This window comes from Electrophorus electricus, chromosome 12 (assembly GCF_041902795.1).
Source record: "Electrophorus electricus isolate QZ-2024a chromosome 12, ASM4190279v1, whole genome shotgun sequence".
Classification (NCBI taxonomy): domain Eukaryota; kingdom Metazoa; phylum Chordata; class Actinopteri; order Gymnotiformes; family Gymnotidae; genus Electrophorus; species Electrophorus electricus.
Genome location: NC_137508.1, coordinates 23,131,597 through 23,154,501, shown reverse-complemented (window position 1 = coordinate 23,154,501; position 22,905 = coordinate 23,131,597). Strand labels below are relative to the sequence as shown.

Here is a 22,905-nt window from a genome sequence, read left to right as displayed (position 1 = left end):
GTAGCTCAGATCTTTTCAGTTTATACAGCACTTATTCTGCAAGCTGTGATGTTACAAATCAGCCAGCTGCAGTGGCAGGGGTCTGATGTCCTCAGTAAGCATTCTAGAAGAAGAAACAGGATTATAAAGATCCCATCAAAGAAACTATGAGAAAAGGGTAAATGCATTGTTCTCTGACCACCACTGCATACTGGAGCATATTGGAGGATGAATGACAAGCACAAGCAATGTTGGGTTACTTGTGCTGCAGCCAATTTATAAGTTGTCGGGAAGTGCTTGAAGGAAAAGGGTCTTGAAGAGGGAGTTAAAATATGAACATACTCAAAATCAGATCAACTCAGATTACACTGAAAAAAATTTTACATTATGGTATAACAGGTCGTGAGATCACTGTGTAGGCCAGGCTTAGCATAACAAGTACAGACAGTATTTCTGTAGGACCTGGCTGATTATCTCAGATTCAAGGTCCAGCCCAGCTGCAGTGCCATCAGGGCCCTATATGTCATAACCCAGTAGAAGTCTTGCACGGAAGCGTGGAAGTTGGCCAGGGATGCAAATATAACATATACTGGAAAGCAGATCTGCTTTTAATGTTCAGCAACACTGCCTACACGTTCTCTTAATAGGGCTCCATCTTCCAGATGGTCTAATGTTTCTCCAATCTCTCTCTACATGTTTTTTTGCAGAGGCAGAGCAATTTATACAGCTTGATGATAAATTAATGTAAATTACAGCAGAATTAATGGCTCCGGTGTTTGAAATCGTATGGGTAAGTGCTTATGTGTGTATGTGAGTGTGTGTGTGTATCTACTTTTGTGTGGGTGAGCCGGATGTGTTTGTAATTGCAATAATGATTGCCAGTAGAGGACAATGCAGTGGTCCAATAATTCATTTGCTGATGTAATAGAAACCAGACATCTGAGTGCAGGGTGAGGTGGAAGGGATCGGAAGACATCTGATTGGCGGTAATTATGCCTAAGAGCTTAGCTGGAATTACATCACTGTTTTCAATGTGTTAATACCTACAGAGTCCACTTAGTCTTCGATCATTACTCAGTTATGGACTACTAGTGTGTACAATCACATTTTTCTCTTCATCGGCTTTAAATAAGCATCACTTGAAGTGTTCTGCTGTCTTTCTATCCATCTTACTGCCATGCCCCCACCCACCTACACACACCCTCCATCTAGGTCATTCCTGACTGCTGGCTTTTACCAGCACTGACCAAATCAGTGAGAATCAGTGATGGAGTACATATATATCTTGTATACGTGAGCTGAAACTTGTGCTTTTTAACTCTACCTCAAGCAGAGAACACAGGGGAGAAATGAGTCCTAGGAATTCTAGATAAAGAATGATCTGAGAAATCGCAGCTGATGTCAGATCTCACCTTAGACAAAGCAGTAAAACTAACCCATCACTCAGGGGTGGGTCGAGGGTCAAATCCGCCAGATGTATGTGACGGCACTTGAGCGGACTACGGTGCAGAGACGAAGGAAGAAATGAGCCGCGGGGGTTGCAGCAACATCAGACCTGTAAAGGAATGCAAATGTAATTGATGAAAAAGGGTTCACCACCACAGGGATGCTGCGCAGCTAGACAGGCCCAGTGTAAGAGTGGGAAGACGAGGCGTGTTGCTGTGAAGTGTGGAACGGAAATAGTGAATGAGACAGGAGCGCCGTGATCTGACCGGATAGATCCTCACTACTTCCTGGAAGAAGTCAAGACCAACAGCATAGCTGATTCAAATAAGCCATGGAGTGTGAGACTAAAAATAAAATGGGCATGGATGTAACATTTAAGGTACATACACCAGCAGACACCAGCGTGATTTCTGCAGAGACATGTCACAGACTGAAATACCCACCACAGCTAGTTAGTACTGTTCTGCAAAGCTCAGGGGCTGAACTTAAACATGGGACATTTTATGGGCAGAACGTGACAGAGTGCAGGGTCGACATGTACGTAATAAGTAGCCCAGACCTTATAGCCCATTAGGCAGAGATGTCACTGAGTCCACTGCAGAGAGTAGAATCAGTGCTGAGCAAGAAAATTTCCAGTGTGGACTTAGGCCTGTTGAAGATCAAACCCTGACAGATGGTGCTGTACCATACACCGTTCCTGCATCTTGACGAGTGTCAGTCCCTTTGCTCCCAAAGGTTAAAGACAAACTAGAGAGCATGGTTCAGACTGGGGTTTAACTAGAGGAAATAAAATAGCCGACGAAATGGTATGCACCCATGGCGCCAGGACCTAAAAATAACAGACATGTGAGAATTTGCATCGATCTTAAAGCAGTTGATTAAACCTGTAAGAAGAGAGATTTGAGTGATTTGAGAGTATTGATGATATCCTTCCTAAGTTTGCAAACACACAGATGGTCTTGCTGCTGGACAAGGCCAGTGGATTCTGGCAGATTCCATTAGAAATTCCAAATTACTTGTAATTCCAAAGGAATTACAAAATTCCTTTGAAATTGCAAGTGCTCCTGAAATCTTCAGAATAGGGATCTTTCCACCTTTCAAAACTCAGGAGAGAATAGATGCTCACATGGATGACATCTTCATCCATGGTAAGACAAATGCAGAACATGATGACAGACTTTGACATGCCCTGCAGACCTTGTAGGATGCTGCTCTAAAAATTAAATGAGAAGTGATTATTCTATCAAGGGCACTGCATAGGTGAGAGAGGCATTCACCCTGACCCCGCCATGATAAAGGCTGCCACAGAGGCAAAGCCATTAGAGAATGTATCAGGTCTGAGATGCTTCTTTGAGATAGTTCACCATCTGAAGAAATTTCTCCCAAGCCTTTCAGAGGTGATCATACTCCTCAAGGACCTTCTAAAGGAAAGCAGTATCTTGATTTGGAAAGTGGCTCAAGGGTATTCCGAAAGGTGAAATGACTCATGTTTTAGCCGTTTATGACATTACAAAGCCAATTGTGGTAAGTGCAGATGTAGGCAGCTATGGACTCGAAGGTGCACTTTAGAAGATACATAATGATGAACTAAAATCAGTGGCGCTCTGCTCCAGGTCCCTAACAGAAACTAAAACAAATTATGCCCAGAGAAGCAATGTTAGGCCACTTTGTGGACTTTTGAGAGGTTTTCTACATACCTCTGTGACCTTGACTCATTCACTTTCTGCACTGACCACAAGCCATTGTTGCTCTTATTTTAAAGCAAAGACTTGTCAGCTGTTTCCCTGAGATACCAGTGAATCCTAATGCATGTGATCTGGTTTAACTTGTGGATTGCAACTGCAAAGTGCCTGGGAAAGAATTGATCATTGTAGACATGCTGTCCAGACAGCCACTGAAGACATAGCAGAAAGGTGACTGAGCTCACTGGAGAACAGCTTATGAAGGGGTTCACCCAGCATGGCCTGTGACCCTCTCCAAACTCAACCACATCAGGCAGCAAACATGTGAAGATGAGGAATTGGGTGTTGTGAGTGGCCTTGTATTCCAGATATTGCCTAAATATGCAACTCACGTTCTGTCCATACTACCATGGAGAAATGACCTGTCAGTTTCTAAAGGATTGTTACTTAATGGAGACAGAATGGTCATACCTCAAAGTTCAAGAACCGAAGTCCTCCATTTCCTGCATGATGGGCACCAGGCATATCCAGGTGTTGTCTTAGATGAGTGTGTGGTATCTGATCAAGAGCATGGTGGCTCAGTGTACAGACCAGAGGGAAGCAAGGCCTACACAGAGAAGGGAACTCCTCATGCTGACTCCACTGCCAGCATGACCATGGCAGAAATTTGGAGCAGACATCTCTGAGTACAAGAGAAACAGTACTTTGAGGTCATTGACTATTTCTCCCACTATCCAGAGGTTGCTTATCTTGCAGACCTGACTAGCAATACAGTATGTGGTCATCTGAAGAACATGTTCACCAGATGGGTCTGCCCCAATGAGATAAACACAGACAATGATTGTCAGTTTATAGATAAGCAATTCCAGTGACTTTCACAAATGTATGATTTCAGGCACATTACCTCTAGCTATCACTACCACCAATCACATGATGAGACAGAGAGCATTGTGCAGACAGCTACACGGCCATTAAGACAGGAATACCCAATTGGGCCTCGAGCATAGCCACACCACACCACCATATGCCACCGGGATCAGCCCAATCCAATTAGTTAGTCAATGAACGACAAAGCAAATGCATTGTCTCTGCAGCCAATATGGTGTTGTCTCCAGAATGGCCCGGCTTTGACATGACTCTGATGAAAGAGCAAAACAAGATTCAAGACTACGTACGACAGGAGAAAATGAACTAAAGCCCTCCCTGTGTTCTACATGGGGCAGATGGTATCTGAAATCGGATGGTGAGTCAGGATGGGTGGGAACCAGAACAGTGATTCAACGCCATTCAACACCATGGACACACCAGAGATAGAGTCAACATCTGAGAGAGGAGTCAACTCCACAGCCGTACCTGAGAGGCAGTTCTGAGAAGGAATAGGTGTCACTTGCACTCTGTCCGTTCTCCAAACTGCCAGATTGTTCAGTCCCCAGATCCCAGTAACATGACAAAGACTCTGATCCATAAACCCTTTGACTGCTCAGAACTTGGAAACTCAGAACTTATCTGCACAGAGATTAAGTGGATAAGCGAGCCGTCCGCCACTGAAACAGTAGGACTTTGTTGTTACATGGGCCACTCAGTCTTCTCAGTGCAGAGCGAAAGAAGAAAGGGATAAGAGATAGGTTTACTGTTTACATGTCAAGTGTTATATTACATCCGGTTTTACTTGCTCTTTATGCTCTTTGCATTCTGGTTAAAATAAGTAAAATTGGGAGATGTTATTATTGTTGTTGTTGTTACCATCATCATCAGTTATTGAAAAAACAATTACAATCTTTTTCTGTTTCTCTTTCTTTCATTTGACTTTCCTGTAAGCTGCTGACCACGTAGGTCTAGCCCGTCCCATCGATAACTGAGAGATGAACCAAAAAAAAAAAACCCCAAATGCATGAATTTTTAATCGTTATCAGGGGATTTTGTTCTCCTGCAATTGGAGTAAGGAATGAACTCACAGAAGAGTGCATATGGAATTGTGGGGTGAATATGTTGACCGATGGTGATGAGTGATGTCTGAGGCAGAGAGGTGACAGTTTGTTGATGAGAGTGTTGTGATGAGGATAGTAATGACATCTCAAAGCTCGTCTGTGGACAAGGCCATCTTCTAGTTCTGATCCAAATGGCTCCATAAGATAGACCTGGATCTGATTTGATTGATGATTTATGGGAATTGGCTGGTTATTGTCTGGTTGTGGGTTTTTTTCTGCTTAGGGAGAATTGGGATTAGCACTCTTGTTAAGCAAATATACAGAAGTGCATTATGGGATCTGAACTGTTTCGTAAAGAGAATACCTGTTAGATTCCTAAATATCTTAGAACTCAATCCTGATCTTGTTTGAAGGATTTTACAGTTATTTTGCAGTCAGTTTAAATAAACGCATGCAGAAACGTGAAGACACAAACATTGGAAATATTTACCGTATGCAGCACTGGAACACTGGCCTTCAGTGTGATAGGCTGTCATAGCTTTTATAGGATGTTAGTTGTCATACAGTTTAGTGCCCAGTGCATTGGTATGACATGCACAGAGAACATGAAATACTTTTTACTTGAGGCACAGCAGAAGTGGCCTGGGATAATCTTTTCTGAATCTCCCGACATTTCACCTTGTGCTGCACCACAGATCCAGTCTGGCACACCCAGCAGAGGAGAACCGTTTAGGCATGCAATCACAGGATGTTTTCTGATGTTCCTTTAAACCAGGCTATAGGAGCTATTCTTTTATAATAATGAACATAGTATTGCTACTTCAAGGTCAGTCTTTTGATTGTCCTTTAACTTTGTGTTTGTCTCCAGAGTTCAATCACTTAGGTCTGCATTGGAATTCCTTTCTCTCTGTCTGTCTCTCTCATCATCCTTTCCTCTGTCTGGGTGGATGCCATTATTGATTTCTCTGAACCCTGAACTCTTTAACACCCATCTTAGACGTAGAGGGTTTTTTTTAATAGCAGTCCCTTTCTCGCGCGCACTCGCTCTCTCACTCTTTCTCTCCCTTGCTCTCTCCCTCACTCTCTCTCTACCTTGATCTTTACCTTGTTCTCGCTCTCTCTCTCCCCCTTGCTCTCTCTCTCTGCTTCTCTCATTTCCTCATCTTTTTCTGTCTCTCTCTTGCTCTCTCTCCCTCTTTTTCTTTCTCTTAGAGGTTTTCCCATGCCAGTTATTTTGCGGGTGGTCATTTGTAGCAGAATTTTGAACACCCTCACAGACTGCAAAAGCATTTGACCTGCCAAACCAGCAAAACCACACTAATAACTGCACGTTCACGTTATAAAAGTGATCTTATGATGAACAGAAAGGTTATTGGGAGTAATGTCATGCTTTCTCTCTTTCAGTCTTTCTCCCTTTGACTCTACCTCTGTTTCTGTCCGTTTCTCCGTCTTCACCTCGCCGCACCCCAAGCAGCAAATGGAGTCATGTGTCACATATGCCCATCTCCTCTCGATGACTGCTTATCCATTAGTCCTTATAAAAACTCATGAGCATTAATGGTCCCATAATGCATTACTGTGTGTGTGTGTGTGTGTGTGTGTGTGTGTGTGTGTGTGTGTGTTGATATGAATCCTCAGCTGGCAACGACGACTTCAGAAATGGAAACTGCATTTTGGAAATATCCCCACCAACCTAGCATCTACACCCAGTCTCCCTATTTAACGGTGAATGTTCATTAGCAAGGGCTGAGAAACCCTCATTGTCATGTCCATTTGTATGCATGTGTTTGTGTTGGGGTGTGTGTGTTGTAGATACGAGATCCCCCTAAGGCTTCTGTAATGGTAGGTGTAGGTAATGGTTTAAAACTGACTTTCCCCCACCAATCATTGCGTGTGTGTGTGTGTGTGTGTGTGTGTGTGTGTCTGTGTGTGAGCGAGTGAGTGGGTGTGTGTGTCTGTGTGTGAGCGAGTGAGTGGGTGTGTGTGTCTGTGTGTGAGCGAGTGAGTGGGTGTGTGTTGGTGCATGCAAGCTTCCTCCAATATTAAGCCATGCTCATCTGTCAAAGAGGGGAGACAGTACAATCTCTCAGCTTTTGCTGGCTTCTATTACCAGAGTACAGATAACATTTCCTCTGGTGCACAGTGTGATTATATTTTTCTGCAGTTTTCTTAAGATGCAGAGCTGCAGAAACCTAATTGCTAAATGCTGTCTGTCTGTCTGTCTGTCTGTCTGTCTGTCTGTCTGTCTGTCTAACTCTCTCAACCCCAACCTCCACATCCATAGAGGGCAAACAACCAAACCCTTAGCTGGGTGAAGCAGAGAGCATACTGGACTTGAGGGTAGACAAAATGAATTTGTGTGTTCATGTGATCTCAAATTAAACGAGCTGACTGTGAACAGGTTTTCTTGATTATGTTTTTTCTTATTTACCTGACACTTTTATCCAAAGCAACTTACACTTAAGGGCCTTGCTCAGGGGCCCAACAGTGGAGGTTTGGTAGTGGTGGGGTTTAAACCAGCAACCTTCCAATTACAAGTAAAGTACCTTAACCACTGAGCTACCACTGCCTGTGTTAACTCTGTTAATTAACTTATTCAGACAAGACAAAATAAGATGGTTGAGTGTTTCAAAAATCATATTTTTGAGATAACAGAAACCACATCAGATCTGTAACTTTAGAAAGAACAATATGCGAAATGGTGAGAGTGTGTGCACGTGTAGGCACAGGATACGTCCTGGAGAGGAAGAGAGATTGGGAAATGAAAGGAGAAAGGACCTGCTAGTGAGGTGAAATCTCAAGCCACATGATGAGGGCATTAGAAACCTCTCGGTTCACAGGCTGTGCTTTTCAAACCCTGCCCCCCCTTCGCAGTGTTCTTACGGAATGATGGGATTGTATGGATGCCTGCCACCACACAATGACTCAGAAGAACACAGCCCTGCTGGTGACTCGTGTGTGCAAGAAATGCTCGGGAACGCTGGGGCAGACAAACCCAAGCACAGTACACCTCCTGGTCTGTTGCACTCTCAGCCAAGCTAACGTCAGTCGACGTTTCATTAAATGTTGGCAGATCCCTGGGACCTGGTTCTGAGGAGGGTCAGAGTAGTACGCTGACAGGCTGGGAATGCCTCATTCTGTCCACATCTCAGGTTATATGGATAGTTTTGACATATACTCCTCTACCACTTCAGGCAAAACATTTATCTTTACATGCACTTTAGTGCTAAGTGTGTAATTAGACACTGTAGTCTATCTGTAGCCATGCATAGTCTGCTTAGACTAGTCCTACCTGCACGGCGATCCCATACCACAGGCCCTGGAGGAGTAGGCGAAAGCATAGCTGATGAGCCGTGCATTAGCCTATCAGAGGGCCTCAGTGTGTATCCTCACACCAATAAAGACGTTCTGTAAAGTAGGTGCAAGGAAGGTGAAGCTGTTGGCAAGTATGGCAGGCCATAGTGACCCGTGACGGCAGAGTACAGGCTGAAATATATCCTTAAATGACACGACAACAGAATAAATAGATAAGTAGTTCCCTCAGAGACATCACGGCCACGCAGGACTGATCAGTTCTCTTAATTACCTTAAATACCAGACCGACTAATTGGCTGCATTTGAGAAAATGCCATTTCGTTCCAGAAAATGCCAGCTTCACAAGCATGGCTGAGTCACTTTTTCACCGCGCACCCGACAGTCAATTACCACCGCTCCAACAAAACGAGCTAAGCTGGCGTCAGCGCCCGCAGCTTAACCGGCCGGAGCGGGGGGCAGGGGCCGCGCGCACCAGCGTGCTGGAGAGAACGGTTAACCCGCACGCCGTTTACGTCAGCGCGCGTGCGCTCGACGACGGCGCGCTCGAGTCTAGTGTTTTCTCGTTGTGACACGCGGAAGTAATTGAACTTGCAGGGGAGCACTTTAAATGCAGGTTCTTTTCGTCTGTCAGTAGCTCAGCTGAGTTCAGTCGAGCAGAGAAATTAGCAGAACACATTACATTAACCTGCTGTAGCGGCGCTCTGATCGGGCCTGCTTGTGCTATATTGCGTAATAACGCAATTTACATGCTACGGTTTTGTAATCAGACGGTACCCATGGCTTTCCGAGGATGGGTACTCATATGAACAATATACTTTGTTCAAAAAGTATATAATAGATACAATATACTACAGTCTTTTTGCAACCTAGTCAATGCAATCATGAGTTATAGAGAACCCCCCCCCCCCCCCAAACTGGCATTTGCTACAAGTTGTGAAAATGTGCATCTCACAGGTCATGTTTTATCCTGTGCTTTTGATTAGCACTTTCTAAAATCCTTTTCTACTGTAGTAAATCCTTTTCTGCTCATTGGTGTAGTAAATCTAGTGCAAGAATCAGCGATCAACGTTAAATGGAAGCAGAACAAATCCTGCCTCTGCTGTGTTCTTCATTTAGTGTGCGCTGCGTTCAGCTGCGTTCCTGGGTCATAGACGCCCAGATCACGTTTTGTTGCTTGTGTCGGTCATTTGCAGAGCAAAGGCCTGCTCTATCCAGGGCAACGGCAAGCTTGTGGAGTTGCGTTTCTGGTGTGCCCTTCACTGTCCATGTACAGTCCCCATATCCTGGCCCCCTGAACTGGGCACACCAGTAATTGATCTCTTCTCCCTCATTTATTGAGATCTTCTATAATCGTATGCATAATCTCCACACACACTCCAATGGGGGTAGGGGTGTTCATTAGGAGGTTCCATAGTAACCCTCCTCAGTCACACACACACACACACACACACACACACACACACACACAAACAAACAAAAACACCCATGTCTCTGTAATCCTCTGAGGCTGTGTTCCCTAATTTACTCCAGTGCATGGTCTAATAGGGCTGGGAAGCTTGTGATAAGGAAAGAAATTGAAAGGCTAGATCCAGAGGCGAGAGAGAGAGAGAGAGAGAGAGAGAGAGAGAGAGAGAGAGAGAGAGAGAGAGAGAGAGAGAGAGAGAGAGAGAGAGAGAGAGAGAGAGAGAGAGAGAGAGAGAGAGAGAGAGAGAGAGAGAGAGAGAGAGTGTGCACATGCATGAACGTGCATCCATTTTTGGAGAGTGAGCAGTCTTACAAAGTGTTGGTGTTTTCTGTATAGTGGATTTTATGATGCATTAAGTTCAGCAGAGTTTTATATATGAATTCTATAGGATATGCTGAACTCCACCATAAAGCACCAACAAGACAATAGCACCCCACAAAGTGTGTCATAACAATGTGTGACTGTGTTAAATGTTCCTAGTGGATGTCAGGAAGAATCTGTCCATTTTGTTTGGTAGCTGTTACTACGTGCATTTTTAAGCGAGGGAATGTCTTTGTTTTGAAGTGATAAGATGACATCTTCAGAAACAACACTTCAGTCACAGCCAACAGAGGCCTGAATATTCACAGCGACCTTATTATCTACAGTTGTTCCCTTTAACCTGTTCCCCTGTGCCCCCTGGGAAACACGGTCTCAGAGCCCCAGATTTCAGATCAGCGTGACAGCCTTTCGGCAGGTGACCTGCGGTTTCACGCGTGCTGGTCTCACTGGCCCTGGACCAGTGCTGGTGTCACTTTATTCCTCTGTGGTGCAGAGTGCTTCATCTCCTATCTTGGAGTCACAAAAAGCCACCCGCTCACCACAGAAGTCTATGCTGGGCTTATTTTAAGTAGCCAGCCCAGAAAGATCCAGACTGGAGGGAGGTCTGGTTGGCTTTCTGCCATCCCATGGATGGGTGGGAAATAGAGTCCTCTGGGTGCAGAATCTTCCATACCAGCACAAGCTTGGGCTCAGCTGTAAGAGTGGGTGTGTGAGCATGTGTGTATGCGTGTGCGGGTGTGAGAGTCAGGACCCACCTGTGTGTTTGTATGCAGTGAAGTATTTTAAGCATGATGCAGTGTGCGTGTGTGTGTGTGAGAGATAGGATCGAGCTCCCCGTGCGTTGCTGCTGCGAACGACTCCTTGATGAAGCCTCATCTCAGTGCTTTTGACGAGGTTGGCAGATTGATCCTGCGTCCAACTACCTAATGCCTCCTTCCTAACAAGAGGAGGAGAGAGAGCGAAAGAAGAAGAGAGAGAGAAACAAATTAGGCAGTGAGTATAGATTTTCAAACGCGAGGGTGTAAGTACTCTCCAGACAGTCTCATGGATTTATATGCTACTGCAAACTGCTGGGGAATTGGGAAGCCAGTAGTATGTAAGATTGCTGATCCCTTTATTCCGCAGATTACTCCCGATAGCTGAGAAGAGGAAGTTATTCAAACTCGGTGGGTAATGAATTAAATACAAGCCCACCTATAGCGCTGGGGAAAGGCTGGAATAGCGCCTTTTCTCTGATCTTTCCCTCTTCTCTTCTCTTCTCTCCTCTGCTGTGTCCTTGGCATTGATGGCCGGGTGTTTGTATGTGCAAGCAACTCTCCTATCCCCCCCCCCCCCCCTCCCCCAAAACACACACACAACGTTTTCCTAATGACTATCAGTGTTGTTTTAAACATGAAATCTGAATCCCAGCTGAGAGGAATCGATACATGGCCATTATAACGAGGCAGGGTCTTGCGCTGTTCCTTGCTGTCTTCCACTCATCAGCGCACCTCTAGGCCTGGTGCATGTCCTTGCTTCAAATGTCGGCTGGGAGGGTCTTTCGGAAGGCCCCGCCCCTCAGATTGCCCAGCTGTGAGATGTTACGCAGTCCTCTCCTCCTGCACACCTTGGGAAGTTGAGTGCGAGGGCACACCTGCCAGGTGGGTCCAGCAGGAATGCATGTTTCACACCTTTAACCTTGCAAGCTCTCGCTTTCTCTGTGCATCTGCTTGCTGAAGGTGTTACCACCAAGGTCCTTATTTTTGGTTTGTTGTGCTGTAAACAGAAAAAGAAATGGAGAAAAGACATCTGATCAGTTCTATTCTCGGGCACAGAGAGACATTCTGCGCGGGGAGCGGGCGCAGTCTTCACATGTCACTGTTTGAAGAACCAGGCTGAGCACAGAAGGGCCTGGAAGAGGGCGTGTCTTCCAGGAACGTTCACTCGGACCGACGCCAGCATAGCCTTTATCAGTGCTTCATCGTCAGAAAGATGCTGCGTGTTTCTATGTGTACAGCGGGCACGAGGATTGGTAAACGTCTCTGTCTCTTTTCTTTCTTTCATGTTCATCCCCAAAGTGTCCCCCCATGAACTGAGGCTAACGGCTCTTTAAAATGCTTTCGGTTAGATTAGCAGCTATTTCTGTTCTGTGCCTCAGGCAGCTTGTAGGTCTGTCCTCACGTGGACACTGATCTCATGCCATTGGCCAGTGATGGTGAGGAGTTACCAGGCATGCCTTGCAGCATTCAATCTTATATGATTGTGTCTCAACCAATCGGAAAGCTGAATTCAACCTGCTGCTTAGTAGGGATTCATGAATGTTATTGATTCATACCTGCTAGTCAGGCTGTAAACACCTTTGTAAGGAATCATGAATCAGTTATTGATTCATGTCACCAGGCTAGCATTCAACATATGGGCAGCTAGAACCTATCACTGTCATGCAAGTGAATGAACTGAAAATAAACAATAAATAAATCAATTCTTAGTGCAATAACATGAAACAGGTGGCAGCATGTACCTGCCTCGACAATAGCTCGCATGAGTCAGGCTTTCTCAGTTTTGTTTTTTTTTGAAGTCTCCTAAATGACGCATACACACATTGAAGGGTATAACCATGCAACTCGTTTTGTCCTACGTTCACTTTGCACTCCAGTTTGTAATGTTAACGGGTTCAGAGATTTTGCTGTGTCACTGTTTGCTGTTTTATTTCTTCCAGTAATAAACCTGATACTTGTTTTCTTGTGGAGCTGGTGCAGATCATTGGCCCCAATCCCGCACACCTTGTGAAGCCGAAGAAATGACCTTTTATTCTAGTGTACACCAAGCATGTGGAGGAATGACCATAAAACCTAAACTTAAACTTGACAAAGAGGACCCTGCATATAAGGTCCTATAGGTTTAAGTTCTAAATGTAATTATTTACTTAGTTAAACATGGTTACTGTTACTGTGCCCTTCGCAAGCTTTGTTAACAACAAGGATCAGTACAAGCTTCCAGTCTAGGCTCCACCCTGTTCTTTAGCCTCTACTGAGCCTCTGTGAGCCTGTAGTGAGACTCTAGTGAGCCTCTGGTGATCGCCCAGCCATTTTGTGTCATGCTAACTTCAGTAATTACCTCATGTAAGAATTGTTTAATTTGTAAATTAATGTAGGAATGTTTGACTCTGGGGGATGAGGAACAAAGGGAGGGCGAGGCAGGCCCAGGAGAGGCAGTGGACATACGAGAGGGCGAGGCAGGCCCAGGAGAGGCAGTGGACATACGAGAGGGCGAGGCAGGCCCAGGAGAGGCAGTGGACATACGAGAGGGCGAGGCAGGCCCAGGAGAGGCAGTGGACATACGAGAGGGCGAGGCATGCCCAGACAAGGCAGTGGACATACGAGAGGGCGAGGCAGGCCCAGGAGAGGCAGTGGACATACGAGAGGGCGAGGCAGGCCCAGGAGAGGCAGTGGACATACGAGAGGGCGAGGCAGGCCCAGGAGAGGCAGTGGACATACGAGAGGGCGAGGCAGGCCCGGGAGAGGCCGTGGGCATGCAGGAGGGCGAGGCAGGCCCGGGAGAGGCAGTGGACATACGAGAGGGCGAGGCAGGCCCAGGAGAGGCAGTGGACATACGAGAGGGCGAGGCAGGCCCGGGAGAGGCCGTGGGCATGCAGGAGGGCGAGGCAGGCCCGGGAGAGGCCGTGGGCATGCGGGAGGGCGAGGCAGACCCAGGAGAGGGTATGGTTCACAGAGAAGGCCAGCCTCTCACACCTGTTTGTGTTGTGATGAACTTCACCAAGCCTGTGGATGCTGGGAGGCACCCAAAAACAGAGAGAGAAAGAGAGAGAGAGAGAGAGAGAGAGAGAGAGAGAGAGAGAGATGATGATGATGATGATGATGATGATGATAATAGTATGAATAGTGTACATCATACATCATACAGTCATGCTAATATAGTGATCTTGAGGAAGAGAAATGGGAGATAGATAGCTAGAGAGGGAGACTGAGGAAGAGAGACAGATAGTATTACTTTTCCTAAGTTTACAAGCTGAGAAGTGATATTGCAATCTCTCATTGCACAGAAAATTGATATTTCTTTTCTGTCCTGTCCTCCTGCTCTGCCACAAAATCAGCTTGTGGATTTAGTGTGCATGTGTGTGCATATGTGAGTATTATATGTGTGCGCACATGTCTGTGTTTGTTTATGTGTGTGTGTGTGTGTGTGTGTGTGGTTTTAACATAATGCACAAGATACAGAGGGTGTTTTGAGATGTCTCTGCCTGAGTCTGTTGCCATAGTAATTGCTAAACAGTGACCAAAAACTCTGATTGATTTGACGTTGTAATTCGATTTGAGAGAGACATTTTCTGGAATGTGACTGGTTGTACTACAACATGAATTTAACCTGCCACGGTGTGGATGTATTTGCAACCCTCTTCTTTACATTCATCCCTCATAAAGCACAATGATTTATTTGCTGGATTTACTACATTTTCAGTCAAAATAATTCTAAATGTAATACTTTGAACTTGTAGTAAAGTATAGACATAGAGTTACCCAGGCCGCGAAATCACCTATTGCCTAATTACAACGGAGTTTCTCAGTATAAACATACGTTTTTTCCTCTGCTGAATATGGGTAAGGTATCATAGCTGGGGCATCATGATTAGCTAAAATGCGCCGCCTTGCGGCCACTGACGGCAACGCTTTGATGAAACAGTTGGATTCAGATAGTTTGCGATGGGCAGTAAGAATCTGATGAAGCGGAAGGGTGTGGATGCGGAGGGGGGCCTGCTTCGCGTAGGAAAGGGGTGTGCGAAGTGGAGTGTTGGCAAAGGTTGGGATTTTTCATCCCATATTCAATCTCCTTCTCATTTAATTGGTCCGCCGGGATCCAGGGCGAGTCCTCCGTCGGCAAAGCAGCTGCTTCCCCTTAATTGGCCGTGTCCACTCGCAGAATCCGACCAAAAAACAATTAAACCACCCAAAGCTGGGCGGTACATTTTTCCGACGTTTTTTTTTTTTTTTTTGTTAAGAGACGCGAACTTGGCCAGATCCGCAAGGCTTCTCAGACACAGTCTGGCGACCTGTTCGCAAAGACGCGCGTGTCTGACGCCCGCCCCCCACCATCGCCGCGGACTCTCTCAGTCAGTATCGTTCTCAGTCCGCGCACATACTCTCCGCTGGCAAACGGCGCAGGACGAGCAGCGCGCAAAGGCAGCCCGGGGTGCACGGGCGGCGCCGCTCTTCGGGTCTCCTTCTCCCACACACACAGTCTGATCCGGTGACTTCCAAGGAAACGGAGCGCTGGTGGCGCACGGTCCGTGCGTAACAGCGCTGGGAGCAGACTGGAAGGGCAGTAAAGGAGATCTAATCTCCACCTTAGCTTGTCACCACTACTGGAATGGGGGAGAAATGCAAAGTGCTGATCTCGTCGGGCTTGCGGTGACGTGGATGTAAGGTGGACTGACTGCTCAAGCTGGAAAAGTTCCTGGTGGAAACGCGGTGGGATTCTGTGCTGCTTTTCTCGACGGCGACACTCGGGAGCGCTTCTTTCCAGCGCACGCTGGGGCAAATTCCGTCCGCCACCCTACACACCAGGATTTTTCAGTTCCACCGCTACTTTTGCCTAAAAGAGTCGATCTTGATGTTACTTTTGAAAGGAAATTCTGTTTGAGAGGCTAGCCACCAGTTCAAGACTAACCCCGGTGGGTTGTAAGACTGACTTCACTCCGCTATCTTACCGCACAAGAAGGTAAGATCTGTTAGCGTTAGAAGCTTTTTGTTCGTAAAGGTGCCAGTAAAGTAAAGGTAGCGGTGAAGTATTATTTATTTTAAAATCGAACGCCGGTAGGTGTTAATATCACGCAGATTAGATTAATACCCACGAAACTATCAAGTTCCGAAAATCTGAACCAAGATGAACGTTGTACACAGCACGTGTGCAATATATTTATTTATCTGAGAATGATTATTATTATTATTATTATTATTATTATTATTATTATTATTATGGTTGTTGTTCTTCTTCTAAAGAAAGCTCGTCTCCGATTTTGAGTTATAATTATTTAGAAGTAGGTCTATTTCTAATGTTGCCCATGTAAAAAGGAGTTTGATTAGATGAAAACTGCAACTTCTTTGGTTGTGGTAACACTTCCTGTATAGTCTGTGGAATCTAGCATGCAGCACCACTCACCCACATCCAGCGCGTGCAGGCGGGCGTGCGTGCCAAAACGTCGGAGAGCGCGCAGTTAAGAAACGCTTGCCGTCTATCTGCGAGCCGGCCATGTGACAATTACTGTCATAAAACATGCCGCCAGCACCATGGTGGCCTGCATCGTTGTAAAAAATAAAAAATACAATATTAAAACTTTGCATTATTGCAACATTGTGTTGCATCAGCGTCCTCCACGAACTGCATGCGCTCTCGGATTTCCCTCGTTAATTAGCGTCTTTCATCTTTATATTTAGTTCCGTTGTTGCAATTTTTAGTGTATATAGTACTCCGATTGACTTCATAACGTGCCTAAATGACGTCCGTTAAACACCGTACATCTGAGGACAAATCCGTGTCGGTTTTAGTCGGACGTCGTTATTTAAATATCGCTAGCCCATCGTTTGAACTGCACTATTGAGAATTTGATTTACGGCTCCTTCCAGTTCCCCCTTTACGCACGAAGTTTGTCGCGTGCTTTTCCTTCGGTTCCCACTTCCCTCGCGCTCTCGGAGACAGTTTCATAGATAACTATTGCTTTAGTCAATCTCGCCAGTCCTCCTCGTGTTAAAATTAGGATTTTAACCTGCAGGTAATGCTGGGTTTCGAAAAATTGATTGCCTGCCCTTAACCGCGGCGGATTTGAACAGCGCAGGGAGAAAATATTGTAAATAGTTGTTTTTTTCCGGCTACACTAAGAGAATGGCATAATTTCCGGCTACTGCGATGATCTCGTTTTAACGCCGCTCTTGCTTTTCCTGGAGTAAATCGTGGCGCTTGTGGCCGAGGCTGCTGTAGCGCACGCACACTACCCGTTCCACGCGCGTGTAGACACAGGCGTCCAAACCCGTTATAAGCTGATCGCGTGCTTGTTACTCTCTGCAGGTAATGAGGACTCGCAGTTGAACATGGAGGTTTTCTGGATTTTATTATTTTCTATCGTCCATCGCTACACGCAAGGACAGGGAGTTTACGGTAAGAACTTCTGCTGGGTGTGTGTGTGTGTGTTAGTGCCATGGAGACTTTGCTGTTACAATTAGGGTAAGGCCGAATTTGCGAAGAGTTGGCCTGTTTACGTATAGCTTTAATGACATAAAACAGGTATGAGCCTATATGGTTTAGGGTCCGGGAGTATTGTATGCCATTTGGAACATACCGAGTTAAGTGATATTCTGGAGTGAGGCGACAGTGCTGGAAATATTGCCAGGATGGGTGTTAAGAAGCCTCTGTGACACCACCTATTGCTCAGAGGCACGCACAATGTGGACTTTATAAACATCTCGTATTTATTTAGTTAACATAACGAACATATTGAGACCAATGTGCGCATTTACCCAGTTTACAGTCCGATTATGCGCGCAGACCTTCCGTAAATAACGCAATTAGGCCCGGACGATGTTTCGGGTCAGACGTCCGGGTCAGAGCGAGCGGGGCTGCGGCAGATCCCCACGGTGCACAGTTGCACAAGTGCCGCCTCTCTTGGATGTTATGTTGGAAAAATAATATGTGTTGCGGGGAAATTTTGGTTTGCTTCGTTAAGAGGCTTTTACGTTTTCCTTGCTTTAGGTTTTAGTCTCAGATCGCGTCAGCATGCAGCTCCGAGAGACCCCTCCGGGTTATGCTACCCAACATGCATGTATACGCGCGGATATGCCGAGAACACGGCTGGGATTGGCTGAGCTTCATGGCAGAGCAAAGCGTGATTGGCTTTGCTCCAGTTACAGGAACGTTGTCACTGCGTGCGTTCCGTGTTCTACGCAGCTCACCCTCAATTCAGCCAGGCATTTCTGTACCTCTAAAGAGCTAATCTGATTTTAAAACAATATCACGAACATTTTGCCCGGCCTTAAGAAAGGGAGAAAGGAAGAGGAAATAAAACATGAGAGAAAATAAACTAGTGAAACATAGACCAAACGCTTAAAATGAATTAACACGTGATGCTTATTAGAATATGTGCGTTTTAATCAAAGGTCTTCACTACGTTTGTGCGAGTGTGTATGATACCTGATATTACATCATGATCAAAGTCTTCGGGTCTGATCAAAGCCCCGAGCCAGATGTTCATCAAGGTACATAGGACCAGGCTAGAGGTTCGTAGCTCAAAGTTAGGCACAGAGGCCTTGATTAGCGAGCCGGACAAGCCAGCCACTGAAACTCTGTTTCTTTCTCACATTTAAGTCATCTGTGTAGCGTGACACAGTTAAGCAGCGAGGACCACATTACGTGTCTGGCACAACAGCCCATTATATTTGTCAGTAGTTGCGTAGAGCTCCGTTTCTGGTAGGTTCCTGAAGGGTTGTTTCAAGCAGGAGTGTTGGACAGTTTAGCAGCGCATCCGTCAGTTCCAGTATCCTTTAAAGCCACAAACACTTTACGACCCTCAATTTAATTGGATTGATTTCACATTATGTAGATCCCTGTTAGAACAACCAAATTTTAAACAGTTTTTTCAAACATAAGAACTGTTGAGGTTTTCTGCATATCAGCGTCCTATGGTGTGTGTGTGTTTGTGTGTGTGTGTGTGTGTGTGTGTGTGTGTGTGTGTGTGTGTGTGTGTGTGTGTGTGTGTGTGTGTGTTTGCGTGTGTATTTTTTCCCAGTTTTTTTCAGCATTTAGTTTATTTCGCTTTTGTTTCTCTTGCAACTTGCATCTTATTTTGGTTGCTAAATATTTCCCTTTTTAATAAGCATTCATAATTTATATGTGTTGAGAGAGAATGAGAGAAAAGAACTCACTCTTGCACGCTCCCTTGTGCATCTCTGTCTCTGTCTTTCTCTCTCTTCCCCTCGCTCCTTTTAATCAGTGTCATTGTCAGAATCCCTGTTTATGAACATCGAAGAAGATTGACAGTGTTAACAGCCTGTACAATCTTGCTTGGGCTTAATAAAGTGCAACTACGCTCGCTCTTTAATTTTGTTATTAATTAATCAATTAATCTCCCACTAATGAGCCTAGTGAGCGGTGGTACTATCGCCTGGGCAGGTCAGTTATCCACTGGCCCTAAGGCAATGAATCTGTCCTTGGATGAGAGAGGGAGAGCGAGAGAGAGAGCGAGCCCAGCTGAGCACGTTCTGATTTCATTCTCACCTGTATGCTGCTCGTTGTTGGGACTCCTGCTTGACTTATTCCAGTTTCTTAAGCACTGGGTACTTTAGAAGACATGTGACCTAGATGATATCTGTAATATCTCTCCATACTGCTCGCCTTTGAAGCGATGTGACATCTCTCTCTCTCTCCGTCTCTCTCTCTCTCTCTTCTCCCTCTCTGTCTCTCGGCCACCCGGGTAGAAATCGACTAAGAGCTGTTGAGTATACCAGCCTTTTGCCAACTCTGTTCCAGTCGTTCTAACGAGGAGCTTTCGGACGTAGCTGTGCCTAATACCCCACGGCCTCTTTCACACGGGCACGGCTGTTGCGGCTGTGCGAGAAACAGCTTTTGTTGTCAACAAAGTGAAGACTAAAATGAAGAAAACAATAAAGACGAAAGTGTTGTCAGGCGGTTCAGCAGTCAGGAGAGCCTCTGCCACGTTTTCCCGCCACTTGGGTGTCTTGCTGCTCCTACGGCTAAAGCCCTGTCTGTCTTGGCTCTTTGCCATAATGGTAGCCATTTATGCTCTGTTCCCTCATCTGTCTCTCTCTCTAGCCCCCCCCTCATCCTTTCTTCACTGTCTCTGTGATTTGCTTAGTGCGTTTCTTGTTTGTTTGTGTGTGTGCCTGTGTTTGAACGTATGTGAACATGTCTGTGTATGTGTGTGTACACGCACTTGTGTGCATACATGCATAAGTGGTCATGGACAGTGTTCGAAAGGCTGTATTGAAATTAATTACCTTGTGGTCTGCACTGTATATTTAATATGGGCCCGGATGGCCCGTAGCTAACAGTCTGAGTGTGGTTTGTTTGTGTGTTTGTGTGTGTGTGTGTGTGTGTGTGTGTGTGTGTGTGTGTGTGTGTGTGTGTGTGTGTGTCGGGGGGTGTTCTTCCCTAGTCAGAGATATAAACCAAAACCTTCCCACTTTCTCCCTTGCTTCCTGTTTTCCAAGTTGAACAAAAACTAGGAGTGCGTTTTCAGTTGGCCAAACATTAAAAAGGTTACTGGTGAAAGGTTGCAGGGCCACTGCTGGGCCCAGTTAGTGATGAGTGTATACCCGATAAACAAGTGCACTCAGGTGGCCTTTTCCAGGGCTCTAGGGAAAGCTTCCTCCTTCATCTTGTGAGACAGACTGGCATTATTGAACGGTGCGGCATTACATATATATTTGTGTGTGTGTGTGCGTGTGAGTTTGTGTGTGTGCATGCGTGCATGTCTGTCTGAGGGGCACAGATAACAAAGACTTGTGTGAGTGAACAGTTGGCATGCTATGATTAATGCATGAGGGCGTCTGGGAGAGAGAGAGAGAGAGAGAGAGAGAGAGAGAGAGAGCAACAGAGATTACATAGTGTAGACCTCCCTGCCTCTCTCTCTCTCTCGCTCTCTCTCTCTCTCTCCCTCCCTCTATCACTTTCTCAGCACAGTAGTTTAGATGAATACTCTGCTCATCTTTCTCGCTCTGTCTCCCTCTGTCTCCCTCTGTCTCTTTCTCTCTTTTATTTGCTCATTCTTAATTCCTAGGTCTTATTCCCCTGTCTTCCTGGTTCTGTCTTTGAACTCTTTGTTCATATCGCATAACTCTCTGTCCCTCCATGTATCTCTCTCTCTCTCTCTCTCTCTCTCTCTCTCTCTCTCTCTCTCTCTCTCTCTCTCTCAGCAGTTTGTTCTGAAAGTGACCATCACACAGGTGGGACATGATTTTCTTTAAGATGCCGTAATTCGGTCTGCCTTCGATTGAACAGACTGGTCAAGCAGTGGAATGTGTTGCTTTCTTCTGCATGGGACACGGTCCTATGAAAACTAGATTATATTTTACATTCATTTGCATAACTACGATAGTCACCATAAAGGTGATGGGAAAATGAGCTAAAATAAATGTTAAGAAAGATGAAGAAATGTTTTCTCCAGCAAATGACATCTGGTCAATGTGAACGGCTCAGTCAGGTGTATTTACTGAGCGGTGCGGTAGGGAGCCCTCACATTTGGAAAGTTAGATTCCAGCCTGACTGACTGCTGCTCACAGACAGAGTGTGCACACGCGCACGTGTGTGTGTGTGTGTGTGTGTGTGTGTGTGTGAGTGCATGCAATCATTTAGAACGTTATCACAAACACAGCATCTCCCTTCTGCAACAGGTTTGTGAAACAGAGTTGTGAATCCAGCGGACGGGCGTGATAAGCTTTAACACGGTTTACTGATAGCACGCACCCACACACACCCACACACACACACACACACACACACACACACACACACACACACACACCCACACCCACACTAGCTCATAAGCAGGCATATGCATTTAAGGATTCTAAAAATCAAGTTAAAAATTTATTTCTCAGTCCTCCCTTTTAATACTTTTCTCAGCTCATTTGTTTAGCATGTAAAAACTGTTCAAACTCTGGGAAATGGGAACAGTGCACTTTCAGCACTATGTTATACTATGTTATACTATGTTACACTATGTTACACTATGTTATACTATGGTTCACTATGTTATACTATGTTATACTATGGTTCACTATGTTATACTATGGTTCACTATGTTATACTATGTTACACTATGGTTCACTATGTTATACTATGTTACACTATGGTTCACTATGTTATACTATGTTACACTATGGTTCACTATGTTACACTATGTTACACTATGTTACACTATGTTACACTATGTTACACTATGGTTCACTATGTTATACTATGTTACACTATGGTTCACTATGTTATACTATGTTACACTATGGTTCACTATGTTATACTATGTTACACTATGGTTCACTATGTTATACTATGGTTCACTATGTTATTCTATGGTATACTAATGTTGTCTCATGTTCAGGTTGACTGAGCCCTCCATAAAGACCAGTTTAGTAATGTTATCTTGTATTCAGGTTGATTCTAATCTCCTTTATAACAAATTTCTGGTATTACACAAAATCCACAGGATATTCTCACAACTTGCAGAATTCCTGATTATTTACTGGGTTAGAAAACCTGAATAAGGGGAAAACTAACTGGTCCTTATGGAAATTAGAATCAACCTGAATACAAGATAACATGACCAAACTGGTCTTTATGGAAAACAAGTTTATTGTACCAGCCACACTGAGTAAAGGGAGTTTGGATTTGGAGTCCCTGTATAAGGCAAACAAGTAGATATTATGCAGCCCTTTATACACCTTTCTGCAAAGCTCGGTCTCTTAGCCAATATGGATTGTAAACATGCATGACCTGGGCGCTGTGTGGTGTGGTGTGGTGTGCCTGTCGAGCGTGCGGGATGTGCTACAGGTGTGGGAGGTAATACCAAGTGAACACAGCATCATACATGGCACCCATCATGTATGAACACCTCCTGGTCGAATTCACCATAGGCTGGGTGTTGAGTGGCACGGTGACCCTCAGGAGGTACTTCTGACTCAAAGCCTCCTGGTCATGGAGAATGTCCTGCAAACCTGGGCTTCTTAGCAAGGTGTGCATGTTGCACAAACAAACCATCTGTCCCCAG

At 45.3% G+C, this 22,905-nt stretch overlaps 1 protein-coding gene across 2 annotated transcripts in view; it reads left to right on the top strand.

Moving 5' to 3' along the window:
- The first annotated feature begins 15,204 nt into the window (after positions 1–15,204).
- The window catches only part of mdga1 (MAM domain containing glycosylphosphatidylinositol anchor 1), a 167,825-nt gene continuing 160,124 nt past the window's right edge, over positions 15,205–22,905 (top strand). For both annotated transcript variants that reach the window (XM_081724940.1, XM_035531890.2), the window contains exons 1-2: positions 15,205–15,851; positions 17,196–17,285. In XM_081724940.1, the coding sequence (XP_081581066.1) occupies positions 17,219–17,285 (67 nt within the window). In that variant the 5' untranslated portion in view covers positions 15,205–15,851; positions 17,196–17,218. The remainder of the gene's footprint in view (positions 15,852–17,195; positions 17,286–22,905) is intronic.